The sequence below is a fragment of the Drosophila nasuta genome, unplaced genomic scaffold (assembly GCF_023558535.2).
Source record: "Drosophila nasuta strain 15112-1781.00 unplaced genomic scaffold, ASM2355853v1 ctg19_pilon, whole genome shotgun sequence".
NCBI lineage: Eukaryota > Metazoa > Arthropoda > Insecta > Diptera > Drosophilidae > Drosophila > Drosophila nasuta.
The window spans coordinates 431,548-448,642 of record NW_026869420.1 but is presented as its reverse complement, the minus strand read 5'-3'; the positions used below and the strand labels follow the sequence as shown (position 1 = coordinate 448,642).

Sequence of the window (17,095 nt, the reverse complement as noted above, 5' to 3'; positions counted from 1 at the left end):
CTCAAATGGCAAGAGTCTGAATGATATCCTTCATTCAGGGCCCATTCTCCAATCGGATCTCACGTTTGCAGATCCTCAGATGGCGATACTATCGATATGTGTTCAATGCGGACATAACGAAAATGTATCGCCAAATCCTCATGGATTCGAAGCACACACCGTTCCAACGAAATCTGTTCCGTACGTCGGACGGTGAGATCCGTGACTTCGAGTTGAACACAGTGACATTCGGTGTCAACTGTGCGCTTTTCCTGGCTCTACGAGTCATACGAGACATACGCTTGGAGTATCCTCTCGCAAGCCGAGTCATTTCAACAACATGTACGTGGACGACGTCCTGGCGGGACACACACGAAAGAAGAGGCCATCCGGACCATTGCGGAAGTGTGTGCAGCCCTGACAGCGCTGGCTTCCCGCTGAGGAAGTGGACGTCGAACCATAAGAGCGTGCTGAAGGACATTCCAAAGGACCATCTACTTCGAGAAGATTTCCTCGAAATCGAAGACTCCAGTACGGCGAAAACCCACGGATCTTTTACTCCAATGGAAGGAGTACCTCCAGAGCTATCCTGTTCTGGGAAGGATCCGGATTCCAAGATGGGTCCAATTCAGACACGAGTGAAGCTCCAGTACCACGGATTCTGTGATGCGTCAGAAAGGGCGTATGGAGCGGCCTTCTTCAAGTTCAATCCGAAACTTGAATCCTTTCCTCGATGGCAAGGGGATTCTACGGGCCTGTGGGCGTCCCACTCGCTGCGTTATGATGAGAGTCATCCAATCTCCTTTGCGACTATTGGTTCGTTTCACCTATCGTATATCCTTACATGGGGGTAACCAAATCGTCATGCGGCTGATCCGTTCCAGATTCTGGATTCCAAAATTGAAGGTCCTCGTCAAATCCACCATCAACTCTTGCAAGGTTTGCGTGATCTACAAGAAGAGATTGCATACCCAAATGATGGGGGACTTGCCAAAGGAAAGGGCGTCCTACTCGAGACCTTTCACGCACACTGGAGTCGACTTCACCGGCCCATTCGAAATAAAAATTACACTGGCCGAGCCTACCTCATCACCGCTTCAGCACGAAGGCGATCTACTTGGAGGCAACATCGGATCTCACGACGGAGAAATTCCTGGCCGCATTCTCCCGCTTCTTCGCACGGCGCGGGTGTCCACACCAAATGTACTCCGACAACGGGAGGAAAACCTTCGTTGGAGCTGAAAAGGTGATCTCCAACGACTTCTTGGAAGCGACGAGGGAGTGCATCATCGCACAACACGCCCACAAGAGCCTATCCTGGCACTTCAACCCGCCGGGCATATGGGTGGATTATGGGAAGCCGGCGTAAAAGTTTTAAGGCACTCTTTTAGGTGGCCCACTTATTTCGGTGTTGGAACCACCAATTAACCAACCGGCCACCTCCATCCTCAATCGATGGTAGCGACTGAAGGCTCTTAACCAACAATTTTGTTTCCGTTGGAAAGATGAGTACCTGAAGGAGCTGCACAAACGGACCAAATGGCAATCCCTACACGGAACCTTCGGATCGGTGACATGGTCGTCATAAAGAAGACAACCTCCCCTCGAACGAGTGGCGCCTAGGACGGGTGCTGACGACGTGTCAGGCACCGATGCCAAGGTCCGAGTTGTAGATGTGCTCACGGCGCGGGGTGCTATCCGAAAACCCGTTGCCAAACTCATTCAACTCCCGATGGACAGCAAGACTGACCCTCCACGTCAGAAGGACTGAAGGACGAATAACCTCTTATTCCGTATTCCTATTCGTCGTCCTGTGTTGTCCTATGCTGTCCTGTTCCGTGTGTCATTGACAATGCAAAGAGGCTACTACAGTAATAAATTTGTTTTTTTCTTGTTTCATTTCATGTAGTATGCCATCACATACATCCGGTGTCGCGTGTGCCGTGGGATCCACCCACTCCGGAAGTGTCAGCGATTCCTTAGGCTGACAGCGGAGAAACGGTACAAGTACTGCTCTAACTATTTGGCCCACCAACACTCCGGTCAATCCTGCCGCAGCGCGGAAGGTGCAGGGTGTGTCGTGGGGACCACCACACGCTGCTGCACTTCAAGGTAGCACGCAGCGCTCACCCCAATCGTCAGCGACGAGGCGATGACCAACCAGGCTCCACCCGGTCCCGAACCGCAACACGGCCACGTTCCCGAACCCCAACACGGCCACATTCGCAGACTCCAGCATGGTCACGTTCCCGCTCGCCGTCTCCCCATCGACCGGCCTCACCTACGCCCGAGGGGGCTTTTCCGACGTTGCTCGCATCCTTGCTGCAGGACAAGGCTGTGAGCATCCTTCCAACGGCCAACATCCTAATCGACACCGGATGTAAGACATTCGAGATGCGAGCGCTGATCGACCCGTGCACGGCGACCAGCCGAATCAGCGCATCATTGGCAACGGCCTACCGGCTATCCGTCACCTGCGTTGGTACGGAAGGCGTCTGCACGGCGATCATCCGCTCGCGGACATCCGAGTTCCGTCGAAGGTGCTGCTGCAGGTGGACTCTCAATTCTACTGCCGCACCCCACTCCGACCCGTCGATGGCGAAAACTTAGCAGTTCCGCAGCATTACGCTCGCCGACGAACGCTGGTTCCAGCCATCGATGGTGTCCCTGGTGCTCGGCACTGATGTGTATCCTCACATCATCCAACCTGGCCTCCTGCCGAGCACCAACGGTTTGCCAATGGCCCATTTCGGTCCGGTCCATTTGGACAATGATACTGTTTGCAACTCATTGCAAGGGGAGGTTGTTGATGCCAGATGACTGCAGGTGTGACCACTCAGGCCAGCTGACAGTGTGTTCGCGATCGCAAGTTATCGATAGCGACAAAGCTACTGTGCGTGTGACCGTATCATACGCGCAGCCACACTGTTCTAGGTTTCCTCTAGAGATGGTCACCCTGCCCTTTTAGTGCTTTTGCTATTGCGCCTTCTATCATATGTTCGAATTTTCTCAAGCACATGCAAAACGTATATTTTTCAAGTGTCAAATAAAAAGTTGTGAAAGTCACAATCTGCTACAAAATAAAAGTGGAAGTGGTTTTATTTACTGGAAAGACGCCCCTACAAACATTTGGTCCGTCGAGCCGGATTTCTGGATAGCTCTATCTCTCGTAGTCTCTGAGATCTAGGTGTACGGACAGGCGGACAGGCGGACAGACGGACAGACACACAAACGGACAGACACACAGACGGACAGACGGACATGGCTAGATCGTCTCGGCTGTTGACGCTGATTAAGAATCGGCATTTATAGGGTCGTAGATGCCTCCTTCTACCTGTTACATACATTTCCTGTCGGCATAAAGTTATAATACCCTTCTACCCTATGGGTAGCGGGTATAAAAATATCTCCATCATCCAGTTTTGATAGAGTAACATATAATTACCAGTATTTAATTCTTTAATGTGCACATCACTAACTTTATCTTAGCGTGCCGGGAGGTAAATAAAATTCTTTTCCAATGTTAATTTTATGGAATTAGTATTAAATTTACATGAAACCTTAGACGCTCCATAGATTTTGGCACTGCGCAGTTGTGAGTGCGTGTCGGCATATTGACACTGCGTTGTTGTGAGTAAGCATGTTAGATTGCATTATTCTTTATTTGCGCTTTGTTGGTTGTCCGCATTTTGTCGCTTTGCCAAAGTACAGTTATTGCGGGGCGACAGCGTCGAGACGCTGTCGCCGAGTGTGGTTCGATGGCTCAGGCGTAGACAGTAAGACGATCGAGAGAGCAGTGTGCTCTACAATTCGCCTGTGTTTATTCATTATTGCGAAGCGAGTTCGATGCTTTCGAAACTCGCTTCGCGATAATGAATAAACAGACTTCGGTAGAACAGACTCCGACATCAGAAGTGGGATTCGGCCCTGAGCAAAGTACTTCAAGGGATGTCTTCGCGTTAATAGAGCAAAAAATCGAAATTTTTGGCACTGATTAAGATGCCGGCGAGCGAGTTGTAACAGAATAGTGAGATCTGTTTGCCGAAATGTAATCCAGACATTGCTGGTGTGGGTGCCACGCAGTGGTCTGTTAGGGTCAAAATAAGTTTGCGAGAAAAAATTATTAAGTGACAGTGCTCTTATGATTGTGTTAAGAAAATCTTTGGAAGGTTTAGCGGTCCAGTGGTTATCTCAATTATGTTACCCTGGAATAAACCTGGCAACAGTTCCGGCAATTGTTTGAGCAGCGGTACGAGATATCTGAGACGCAAGACGCCGTCATTGTGCAAAAGTTTGCCTGCGAGTTGTTGTGTGACATTACTGTGCACAAAACTGCAACATTTAAATTCCGATCAAATTGCCATCGCGTTGGTTCTTGGACAGATGGCTAATTTCGATCGGCGTCTGCAACGATCGACGTGAATTGCAAGCGGAGTTGCAAGTGTTCTCAGCGCTAAGAGAACGTCGTTTTATATCAAACGGGAAACTAAAGGCCAAGCGTGCTAAAATTGTGGAAATTAAATTAAATGTTATCAGTGTGAAAAACTTGGTCATGAAAAGCGGACTGTAAAACTGGAAAGAGTGTCCAGGTACCGGCAACTGAAAGGGTGTGGCGTTCGGAGCGGCCTCGTCATTGAAGAGCATATGTGGCTTGCTACAGATGTCGGGAGCTGGGCTGATTGTCCAGACGAGGTGGGAGTGCGATCGGAGGATAGAGTGGAGCTGTGAGCTATGGTGTTACCTCAATCGAGTATGCGGATGAGAGATTTCCAATTACATTTCATTTGGAGCTGAGCGCTCATTAATTGAAAAGCGTTTCTAATAAGTATTTTGGTAAGCGGCGTTATTCCTTGAAAGGGAATAGGTAATGCCAATACGTACAGTACCGCACAAGCGGAATTAATATCATGATTGGTGGTAACTCTTGGGTTGTTTTGTTTCATATAGTACCAGTCGAAAGTATGAAAAATAATATTGTAATTGGTAGAGAAATATTGGATCAAGGATTATTAGTGGAAGTTTCTTATGATAATTTGAAAATCGTTAAAACTAAAGTTGTGAACGTGTGTGAAACCGTTCTACATGCTTGTTCTGATAAGATAGAAACAGAAATGCTCGGAAATTAAAAAAAAATAAAAAAGAAGTTTTAATATTACTAAAGCAATAGTCAATATTTTATATTGAAGCATATTAGCGGTTGCAGTTTGTATCGGACGTTCTAGTCAAGGCAGATTCTCATTTAACAGTCAAAATGTTTTTCTTGAGATTGCATTGGTTTTGGGATGAAGGCGAAGGAGATGCATTCAAGGTTGGAGAAGGTAGAGTTGCTAGTGTCGTTGATCCTAGGAACATGGAAGAGGTCGGTAGTTGTGTGAAGACAGTGTTGCTAAGGGTAAGGCTAAGGTAATTTCGTTCTGTGTGGGTGGCTTTATGTTGGTTAGAAGCGGTGAGAGACGGAAAACGGAATTGGACCCGTGGTTCAGAGGACCTTTTGGTGGTTAGGTGTTGGACGAAGACCGATAAATTTTGGAGTCTACACAGAGCAATAGACGCTACAAGTACCTACACGAAAGTTTGCGAAAGCTACCGGATGTGCAAATCCCAGAAGAGTTAGATGTAAATCATAAAGAGAAAAGTCTGTTGGAAAAGTCTATTGAAAAATCTATTGGAAAAGTCTGTTGAAACAAAAGAGAATTCGTGAAGTCGTGTGATTGGCGATGCTTTAGCAATGCGATTGTTGATTTCGTGAAGCCAAGTATTGGGCGATGTACGAGTAGTGTAGTTGATGAATTCGTGAAGCCAAGTATTGGGCCATGGACGAGCAATGTGGTTGATGAATTCGTGAAGCCAAGTATTAGGCGATGGACGAGCAATGTGGTTGATGAATTCGTGAAGCCAAGAGTTGGGCGATGTACGAAAAATGCGGTTGATGAATTCGTGAAGCCAAGTGTTAGGCGATGTACGAGCAGTGTGGTTGATGAATTCTTGAAGCCAAGAGTTGGGCAATGGACGAGAAATATGGTTAATGAATTCGAGAGCCAAGAGTTGGGCGATGTACGAGAAATGTGGTTGATGAATTCGTGAAGCCAAGTATTAGGCGATGTACGAGCAATGTGGTTGATGAATTCGTGAAGCCAAGAGTTGGGCGATGGACGAGAAATATGGTTGATGAATTCGAGAAGCCAAGAGTTGGGCGATGTACGAGAAATGTGGTTGATGAATTCGTGAAGCCAAGTATTAGGCGTTGTACGAGAAATATGGTTGATGAATTCGTGAAGCCTAGAGTTGGGCGATGTACGAGAAATGTGGTTGATGAATTCGTGAAGCCAAGTATTAGGCGATGGACGAGCAATGTGGTTGATGAATTCGTGAAGCCTAGAGTTGGGCGATGTACGATAAATGTGGTTGATGAATTCGTGAAGCCAAGAGTTGGGCGATGTACGACAAATGTGGATGATGAATTCGTGAAGCCAAGTATTAGGCGATGGACGAGCAATGTGGTTGATGAATTCGTGAAGCCTAGAGTTGGGCGATGTACGAGAAATGTGGTTGATGAATTCGTGAAGCCAAGTATTAGGCGATGTACAATAAATATGGTTGATGAATTCGTGAAGCCAAGTGTTGGGCGATGGACGAACAGGGAACTTAATAAAGAGTGAAGTCAAAGTTTTTGGCGGTGGAACTTAATTTGTTTGAAGATGCGTTTGGCATTATATTAAAATAACCTACGAAATATTAAAAATAGAAATAAAGTTATGTTATGGATGACTACATGGACTTGAGATTATTTGACTGGGTTAATCTGAGGAATTGAAATTGGAAAGTGAGATTGAAATTGAGATAGTTATTATAGGCACGAGGACGTGTATATGTCAGAATGGCCGTGTCGGAGAGTAAGTAATGCACATTCGGCACATTGTCACTGCGCAGCTGTGCTTGCTTCTCGGCACATTGATGCTGCGTAGTTGTAGGTGCACTTTGGCATTTTGGCACTGCGCAGTTGTGAGTGCCTGTCGGCATATTGACACTGCGTTGTTGTGAGTAAGCATGTTAGATTGCATTATTCTTTATTTGTGCTTTGTTGGTTGTCCGCATTTTGTCGCTTTGCCAAGTACAGTTATTGCGGGGCGACAGCGTCGAGAAGCTGTCGCCGAGTGTGGTTCGATGGCTCAGGCGTAGACAGTAAGACGATCGAGAGGGCAGTGTGCTCTAGAATTCGCCTGTGAAAGCATCGAAACTCGCTTCGCGATAATGAATAAACAGACTTCGGTAGAACAGACTCCGACATACTTAATGTTTTTCCTAAATATCTGACTACTTCTAATGGTGGTTGAAAATTCCCAAAACTATCAAAATAATAAGAATCTGATCCTCTCTTGTAATATGCTTCCCAATGCGTTCCATTCGATATTGAGTCTGCTAAATTTATTATTCCACACTCGAAATGATGTGGAAATTTGGGTAATTGATCCTTCATATAAACACCTCGAAAATGAGGAATCTTTCTAAAGGCAAATGACAATTGATAATGCTCTCTTGGGTAGCTTACCTATTAGTTTTTGAACGCGTTTTTGTCTTTGATTATTTCTAGCAAATGATATACCATATCCATATTTGTATGGTTGTAAATACAAGCCAGCTCCCAATGCAACCGTTTCCATTTTTTTAGCCATCTTTGCATTGTTAATAGATTTTACTATTGTTGCGCTACCTGACGCCAAACTACCCACAACGCTCAGGGCTGTTAAAATTGGTACAAGTGGTAAGAACCCACCTATCTTGGGTACATTTATAACCCGTGGAATAACAACATTTTTCCTATATCCCATCGAGTGCGATACTGCTTTACGTGCAACTTTTATTGCACTCAAGATATCAAGCGGTTTATTCTTTTCAATTCCTTTGTAGCCTTCTTAATTATTGTAGTCAATGATGTTTTCCTGATTTGATCCCATTCCAAATTTTTTTCGTCTCCATCATGTTTGTTACAAAGTATGCTGCTGCTCTCTCTCCAATACTACTGTCTAACGCTTTTACACGATTTTTCGTGTAATTTTCAATTAAAACTGAGTCAGCTTTATGACGTTCACTCAACTCTTTACTGTTTAAATACGCAATATCATGCTCTCTACACGCTTCATCCAAAGCATTGATTCCACGATCACCACGTGCTAATCGTTTCTCTAACTTTGTTCCAGGTCCGCAGTAATTGTATCCAGGTATATGAGCCTCAAAAGGTAGAGAGTCTATTATATTGTTTACAAGACCACTACCCTGTTTGAGTTTTGATGTTGAACTAATTAAATTATAACAAGTAAGAAAGTTACAGTCGAGTGTGCTCGACTGTGAGATACCCGCTACCTATTTTAATAAGGGCCAAATATTGTGGTATTATTTTCAAAATATACCGAAAATACTAAAAATACTAAAAATATACCAAATGATATGTTTGGTATATCGATACAGGACACCATTCAAAATATACCATAAACGGTACAATCTGCCAGATTGTCGGCCAAAGCAACTCAGACCCCTAGTAAGTAGGCGTTTTTGCCCATACAAAAGGATTTCTTTAATAACTTCCACAATTTTTATCTGTTCGCAACTAAATTTTCAAAAATCATAACTACTATAGTAATTATAGTATATACCAAAATTCGCAACTCTAGCTTTAAAATTGCGCTTGTTATTCGTTTTTTTGATTTCCGGGGCGGAAGTGGGCGTGGCAAAAATTTGAAAAAACTTGATCTGCGTGCAAACATAACAAATGCTATCGACAAAAAATTATACCTCTATCTCTTATAGTCTCTGAGATCTAGGTGTTCATACGGACAGACGGACAGACGGACAGACACACAGACGGACAGACACACAGACGGACAGACGGACATGGCTATATCGTCTCGGCTGTTGACGCTGATCAAGAATATATATACTTTATAGGGTCGGAGATATGCCTCCTTCTACCTGTTACATACATTTCCTGCCGGCACAAAGTTATAATACCCTTCTACCCTATGGGTAGCGGGTATAAAACGTTTGGCCATTTTATAGCAACCTCAATCAACAAACGTTTCCCATTGAATGAAGTACTTCTCTCACTAACATGCGTTTTTAAGACAAAGAAAAGCATACTAGTACGAAACATTGAGGGTGGTGGACATGGAGAGAATAATCAACAACCTCGACATAGTGTTTTGCTACTCAATACAATTAGAGCATTAATTGTTGGACCATCAAATTGTGGAAAACCAATGTGATGCTTAGTCTTATAGAGATTCCCAATGGTCTCAAATTTGAAAATATTTGTGTATTTTCAAAGAGTTTATACCAACCCAAATATGAATATTTGGAAAAACTTATCAAACCAATTCAAGGAATGGGATATTTTACGTTCTCCGGAAACGATGGAGTGTTATCACCGCACGATTGATGATGTGGCATGTGAAAAGCAGGATAATATCCGAAACTATTTTTGTATGGGAAGACATAAAATATTGATTCATTCTATTTATGTCAAACATACACACATATACCGAAACATTTAATACCTGACAATGCTAATTTTATTATAATGTTTAAACAAGATGATTTGAACACGCGTCATATATATCGAGATCACGTAAACAGTGACATGGACTATGAATCATTTTTGGAAATTTCACGAAAATGCTGGGAGGAGAAATTTGGATTTCTACTAATCTCTAAAGATGATGATATGAAAAATGGGCGATACAGAAAAGGTTTTGATCAATTCATTATACTTTAAAAATATGTATATAAAACTGATGATTTGATGATTAAACAATAGTCCAAACTCAGACTTCAAAATGTCTACATCACTAACATTTGCATTAAATGGAAACTCATGAGTTATAACCGACATACACACATACAATTCTATACCAAACGTAGATAGAGGGAACAATCTATTTCATATTGGAAATAAATGTATAGAAATACCTGTTGGATCGTATGAACTCGAAGAGATTGCAACATATATTATTAATGTCCTAAAGGGGTATGGTTCTTATGATGCGTTAAAAATAGAAACCAACAACAATACGCTGAAAGTTAGAGTTACCACTAAAAAGAAACAGTATATTTTAATCGTTAACGAAGAATTGGAAAGCTATTTGGATTTGGTGAACGTATTCTAAAACCGCACAACAATGAAATTTATGTCTCAGATAACACTGTGAATATTTTAAAAGTAAATACAATTCGATTGAATGCAACATTCTGAGTGCTTCTTGAATTTGGGATCAATGTTCCTCCGGGATATAAAATAAGTATTACACCACGAAACTTGATTTATTTACCTATCAACACTAGAGAAATAAGCACGCTCGAAGTACGGATAACAGATCAGGAGGGGACTTAATCAATTTTCGAGGAAACTGTATCAATTCGTCTTCATTTACGAGCAACAGAATGATTATTTATAATAAAGGTCGTCACATCACCTCACAACTCCCATTACTAAATGTAAAGGTGAAGTGTGTGTAGGGGGCGTCTTTCCAGTAAATAAAAACACTTTAAATTTGATATGTAGCGGGTTTGTTCACTTTTACAAACTTTTATTCGACACTTGAAAAATACTTGTCATGTGCGCAGAAGAATATTTGAACATATGATAAAAGCAGAAAAGCACTAAAAAGGGCAGGGTGACCATCTCCAGAGGAAACCAAGAACAGTGTGTCTACTAGCTTTGTCGCTATCGATAACTTTCGATCGCGACCACACTGTCAGCTGGCCTGCAGTCATCTGGCATCAACATCCTCCCCTTGCAATGAGTTGCAAACGGTATCATTGTCCAAATGGACCGGACAGAATCCAACCCAAGGTGGAATTCTGGGCCATTGGCAAACCGTTGGTGCTCGGCAGGAGGCCGGGTTGGATGATGTGAGGATACACATCAGTGCCGAACACCAGGGACACCATCGATAGTTGGAACCAGCGTTCGTCGGCGAGCGTAATGCTGCGGAACTGCTCCAAGTTTTCGCCATCGACGGGACGGCAGTAGAATTGAGAGTCCACCTGCAGCAGCACCTTCGACGGAACTCGGATGTCCGCGAGCGGATGATCGCCGTGCAGACGCCTTCCGTACCAACGCGGGTGACGGATAGCCGGTAGGCCGTTGCCAATGATGCGCTGATACGGCTTGTCGCCGCGCACGGGTCGATAAGCGGTCGCATCTCGAATGTCTTACATCCGGTGTCGATTAGGATGTTGGCCGTTGGAAGAATGCTCACAGCCTTGTCCTGCAGCAAGGATGGGAGCGACGTCGGAAAAGCCCCTCGGGCGTAGGTGAGGCCGGTCGCTGGGGAGACGGCGAGCGGAACGTGACCGTGCTGGAGTTCGGGAACGTGACCGTGCTGGGGTTCGGGAACGTGGCCGTGGTGGGGTTCGCGAACGTGGCCGTGTTGGGGTACGGGATCGTGGCCGTGCGGCGGTCGCTGACGATTGGGGCGAACGCTGCATGCCGCCTTGAAGTGCAGCAGCGTGTGGTGGTCCCACGACACACCCTGCACCTTCCCGCGCTGCGGCAGAGTTGCCCGGAGTGTTGGTGGGCCAGACAGTTAGAGCAGAACTTGTTGATGAGTACTGCTCTCAACCGTTTCTCCGCTGTCAGCCTCAGGAATCGCTGACACTTCCGGAGTGGGTGGATCCTACGGCACACGCGACACCGGAACGAGCTGGTGCCAGCGGGGCGGTCCCGGTGGGTGGATGTATGTGATGGCATACTACATGAAATGAAACAAGAAGAAAAACTAAATGATTATTGTAGTAGCCTCTTTGTGTTGTCAATGACACACGGAACAGGACAGCATAGGACAATACAGGACGACGAATAGGAATACGGAATAAGAGGTTATTCGTCCTTCAGTCCTTCTGACGTGGAGGGGTCAGTCTTGCTGTCCATCGGGAGTAGAATGAGTTTGGCAACGGGTCTTCGGATAGCACCCCGCGCCGTGAGCACATCTAAAACTCGGACCTTGGCATCGGTGCCTGGACACGTCGTCAGCACCCGTCCTAGGCGCCACTCGTTCGAGGGGAGGTTGTCTTCTTTTATGACGACCATGTCACCGATCCGAAGGTTCCGTGTAGGGATTGCCATTTCGTCCGTTTGTGCAGTTCCTTCAGGTACTCATCTTTCCAACGGAAACAAAATTGTTGGTGGAGAGCCTTCAGTCGCTGCCACCGATTGAGGATGGAGGTGGCCGGTTGGTTAATTGGTGGTTCCAACACCGAAATAAGAGGGCCACCTATGAGGAAATGGCCAGGAGTGAGCGCTAGTAAGTCCGAAGGATCCTCGGACATAGGGAAATCGGCCTCGAATTCAGGCAGGCTTCGATCTTAGTGAGAAGAGTGGACAACTCTTCGAACGTATATTTTGAGGTGGATGTCGCCTTGTAAAAGAGTGCCTTAAAACTCTTTACGCCGGCTTCCCATAATCCACCCATATGCGGGGCGCCCGGCGGTTTGACGTGCCAGGATAGGCTCTCGTGGGCGTGTTGTGCGATGATGCACTCCCTCGTCGCTTCCAAGAAGTCGTTGGAGATCACCTTGTCAGCTCCAACGAAGGTTTTCCGTTGTCCGAGTACATCTGGTATGGACACCCGCGCCGTGCGATGAAACGGGAGAATGCGGCCAGGAATTTCTCCGTCGTGAGATCCGATGTTGCCTCCAAGTGGATCGCCTTCGTGCTGAAGCGGTGATGAGGTTGGCTCGGCCAGTGTAATTTTTATTTGAATGGGCCGGCGAAGTCGACTCCAGTGTGCGTGAAAGGTCTCGAGTAGGACGCCCTTTCCTTGGGCAAGTCCCCATCATTTGAGTCTGCAATCTCTTCTTGTAGATCACGCAAACCTTGCAAGAGTTGATGGTGGATTTGACGAGGACCTTCAATTTTGGAATCCAGAATCTGGAGCGGATCAGCCGCATGACGACTTGGTTACCCCCATGTAAGGATATACGATGGGTGAAACGAACCAATAGTCGTGCAAAGTACGAGGAATACGAGAGGCTGATTGGATGACTCTCATCATAACGCAGCGAGTGGGACGCCCTCAGACGCCCACAGGCCCGTAGAATCCCCTTGCCATCGAGGAAAGGGTTCAAGTTTCGGATTGAACTTGAGGAAGGAACCTGCTGCTTGGACTGCAGACAGTGGTATTCTTGTTGAAAAGTTTGTCGTTGAGCCATGACGATTAGCCGCTCTTGGATCCGTGACAGCTCATCCGCTTGGACCACGGTAGAGCTCGGAACTGCCAACTTCCGACTTCTATCACTGAATCTGAGAACATAGGCAGACGTGCGCAGTGCATTGCCAAACTCAGAGAACTTATTCAGGAAGTCAGGAGTAGGAGGTAACTTAGCGACGTTGCACTTAATCCGCTGCTCCAGCAGAACCTCCGGAATGGGACTTGGAGATGTTGGCCATTGATCCGACGGGAGATGAAGCCACTCTGGTCCATGCCACCACAAAGGATTACACATCAATTCTTGTGGCAGGACACCTCGGCTTGCAAGATCTGCCGGATTGTGCTCGGATCGCACATGCGACCAGTTCTTGGCGTCGCTGGCGTGGACGATTTTGGCCACACGATTGGCCACAAGGTTGTCCATCTGCAGGGTGGCTTGTTGAACCAGGCGAGAACAATTGTTGAATCAGTCCAAAGAAAGTCTGGAAACTTTCTGCTGGCAGATTCAGGAGGAGGGCTGCAGATAACTCATCCAACAGGACTGCACCACAAAGCTCCAAACGTGGCACTGAGAGAGACTTGACAGGAGCCACCTTTGTCTTCGCAGTAAGGAGATGTGTGGAAACCTTGCTCGCCATCTCCACACGGACATAGATCGCTGCTCCATACGCCCTTTCTGACGCATCACAGAATCCGTGGTACTGGAGCTTCACTCGTGTCTTGGCTCGGATAACGAAAGGGGCTAGCCACCCGGCTGGGTCGAAAAGCTTAGCGATTTGCGAAAGCACTTCCCTCTTCGTGTAGGAGTCCTGATGGGCAACTTCCGGTGGCATGAAGAAGAACTCGTCATCGTGAGCTTGCCACCTGATGCCCAGAGTTTTCGCCGTACTGGAGTCTTCGAGTTCGAGGAAATCTTCTCGAAGTAGATGGTCCTTTGGAATGTCCTTCAGCACGCTCTTATGGTTCGACGTTCACTTCCTCAGCGGGAAGCCAGCGCTGTTCAGGGCTGCACACACTTCCGCAATGGTCCAGATGGCCTCTTCTGTCGTGTGTGTCCCCGCCAGGACGTCGTCCACGTACATGTTGTTGGAAAAACTCGGCTTGCGAGAGGACTCGTAGAGCCAGGAAAGGCGCACAGTTGACACCGAATGTCACTGTGTGCAACTCGAAGTCACGGATCTCACCGTCCGACGTACGGAACAGAATTCGTTGGAACGGTTTGTGCTTCGAGTCCATGAGGATTTGGCGATACATCTTCGTTATGTCCGCATTGAACACATATCGATAGTATCGCCATCTGAGGATCTGCAACGTGAGATCCGATTGGAGAATGGGCCCTGAATGCGTTGAAAACGACCCGCACCTTCGTTGTGGTGCTATCTGAGGCGATATGGGTGTCATATGACCCAAGTCCACGTACTCCTGGAGAACGGCATTGTACTGTTCCTTTAGAGTATCGTTTCTTGACAAACGATTCTCGTTCTTGAGGAATTGAGCCAACGCTATAGATCTGGAATGACCCAGTTCAATGCCATCGGGCTTCCGGAATGGAAGAGTCACCCGATATCTGCCACATTTGCTACGAGAAGTAGTCTTATCAGCTTCGCTGGAATATCCTCCACCTCCCAAAATTTGGAAAGTAGGCTGTCGAGCTGTTCGTCTGCTTGGAGGGCGACTCTTGTCGAAAACGCAGAAACAGTTGTCGACACATTCTGGGAGACGGGGCCGGTAAGAATCCAGCCAAACACGGTTTCCTGCCCAAGGTGAGCCACAAATGTTTGGCCGGGAGCCGCTCAGGATGACCGACGGAAGGATATCCGCGCCAATTAGAATATCAATCTGAGCGCTCTTGTAGAAGTGTGGATCTGCCAGTTCTATCGCTGGTAGATCCCTTAGGAAACTTTGCGGTATATCGAAAGAGGGCAGTTTGCCTGCCAACTGTGGAATTACGAATGCCGAAGTCTCAATATGGAGCCTCGGCTTCGTCGGAGAACCAATGCTGAAGTGACATAACTTCTGCGATTGGGCCGCAACTGCGTGATTTAACCCGGATACTTGGGCTCGCACGGACTTGAAAGGCAACTTAATGCGTTGGATCAGACGCTCAGAATTGAAGTTCGCTTCGGACCCGGAATCAATTAGCGCACGTGCGGTGTATGAAGTGCCCAAGTGGCATACGTTGATGACCGCCGTGCCGAGAAGGACATTCTGAGCATTATTGGCAAAGAAATTGTGCACATTTGTTGCCGTTGGATTCGGAGTGGACTGTATATTGGAAGATGAGGAGGCACCATTGTGGGCACTGTCGCCCCGATGGAGAAGAGTGTTGTGCCGCCCTTTGCATGTAAGTTGGTGACCTCTTGCGAAACAGTTTAAACAGAGACTTTTCTGTTTGATGTATGTCATTCTCTCGTTGACCGACATTTGCAAAAACGCGGACACACCCGGACAGGGTGATTCTCCTTTGAGCACAAGTCGCACGATTTGCCTTTCGGAGTGACTCGGGCCTCAAAAGAGTTGACCCGCTTGGAATTCTGCGGACGGGATGGTCCTGCAGTCGCGTTCTGTGGGTTTGCAGTCTGTTTCATGTCTTAAATCGCTTCGAGCGTACGATAGCGCTCATTGAGGAACGTGCTCATATCCTGCCATGCGGGAATTCTCGCTTTGTCCACCAAGGATTGCTCCCACAACGAGAGTGTGAGCTTGGGGAGTTTGGACGAGCAGAGGAAAACGAGGATGCAATCTGCGAACGGGCTACAGACGGAGATGTCTGAATGCTCAAGAGCGGTCAAGCAACGCTGGATCGTGCTCTGCAGCTCCTTGATAGCTGCTCCCGACTCTTGGGTAACCGTGGACAGGTTGAACAGGAGTTTCAACTGGCTTGTTATTAACAAGCGCTTGCTCTCAAAACGTTCGCAGAGAGCACCCCAAGCCGACGCGAAACCATCGTTCGTCAGCGGAAATTTGGCTACTATTTCATTGGCCTTATCTGCGGTCTTCGAATTCAAATGGAAAAGTTTCTCAACCGGAGTCAACCTTGGATTGTTGACATAGATGGCCGTGAAAAGGTCACGGAAGGATCGCCACCGCAAGTAAGCCGGCAGCCACTGGAGTATACAGGAGGAACGGATGCTTCTCTCCTGCTGGACCCGAAACCTGGGTAATTGTCCCTTAACATGGGCGAGACACCGCTCATACACTGCATAGCAGTGATCGTATTTCGCCTCCATAGCTTGTGTGCCTTCACTGTCGCCGTCTTGATGCAGTGCATCAGCGCATGTGGAATAGGCGGCTTCGACATTGTCCCAGAGGGCTTGCAGCCGGGCACGACGGATCTCGTACGTGTGTACATTGTCGTCTTCGGCTGCAGGCCCTCTGACCCGACTCTCAAAGTGCACCAGTCTGTCGGAGACACTGACGAAGTTGCTGAGAGCCATCGCACGGGTTTCGCTAAGTTTAGCTTGGACGGAACGGGTAGTTGCCTGACTACGTGGAGCAGACGAAGATGTGCGCAACGGCGGAGTCTTCGCAGAAGCAGACGGCGACGACTTTTACTCGGAGTTGAGCGGCAGGGGTGGCGGATTTGGACCCCGAAGGAGCGGGCGAAGCGGACGACAGGCGACGAGCTGTGGTCGGAAGCTTTAACGAGTGTTTTGAGTCCTTTTCGCTCTTTTGGCTCTTGGACATACTATGCTTCGGCAGTCACTTTAGAGTCTTTTCTCAACAAAGACTCGCGGTAAAGCGGACAGCCGAAAGCAAGCACAAAATGGAGAAGAACTTCGGCTGTCACTGGATAGTGAGCAAAGCCGACACAAGGAAACAGACGAGGAACAAATCGCTGTTGGAAAAACAAAATTGTTTAAGTAAAACACAAACAGCAGCGTGAATCTTTATTGCTCGGTGTGATTGCT

General features: G+C 46.9%; 1 protein-coding gene across 1 annotated transcript; it reads right to left on the bottom strand.

Moving 5' to 3' along the window:
- Positions 1–12,275: 12,275 nt before the first annotated feature.
- On the bottom strand, positions 12,276–15,590 carry LOC132797774 (uncharacterized). The gene is made up of 4 exons (XM_060809554.1): positions 14,201–15,590; positions 13,675–14,100; positions 12,850–13,619; positions 12,276–12,689 (listed from the first exon to the last, which is right to left on the bottom strand). The coding sequence occupies exons 1-4, from the start codon at positions 15,588–15,590 to the stop codon at positions 12,276–12,278; spliced, it is 3,000 nt and encodes a 999-aa protein (XP_060665537.1).
- Between the last annotated feature and the right edge of the window lie 1,505 nt (positions 15,591–17,095).

Coding starts and splice junctions, on each gene's coding strand:
- LOC132797774 (XM_060809554.1), bottom strand. CDS start 15,590: ATGACATACATCAAACAGAAAAGTCTCTGTTTAAACTGTTTCGCAAGA. Junction 14,101..14,200: donor CCATCTGGACCATTGCGGAA/GTGTGTGCAGCC, acceptor ATCTACTTCGAG/AAGATTTCCTCGAACTCGAA. Junction 12,690..12,849: donor CCACCATCAACTCTTGCAAG/GTTTGCGTGATC, acceptor TCACCGCTTCAG/CACGAAGGCGATCCACTTGG.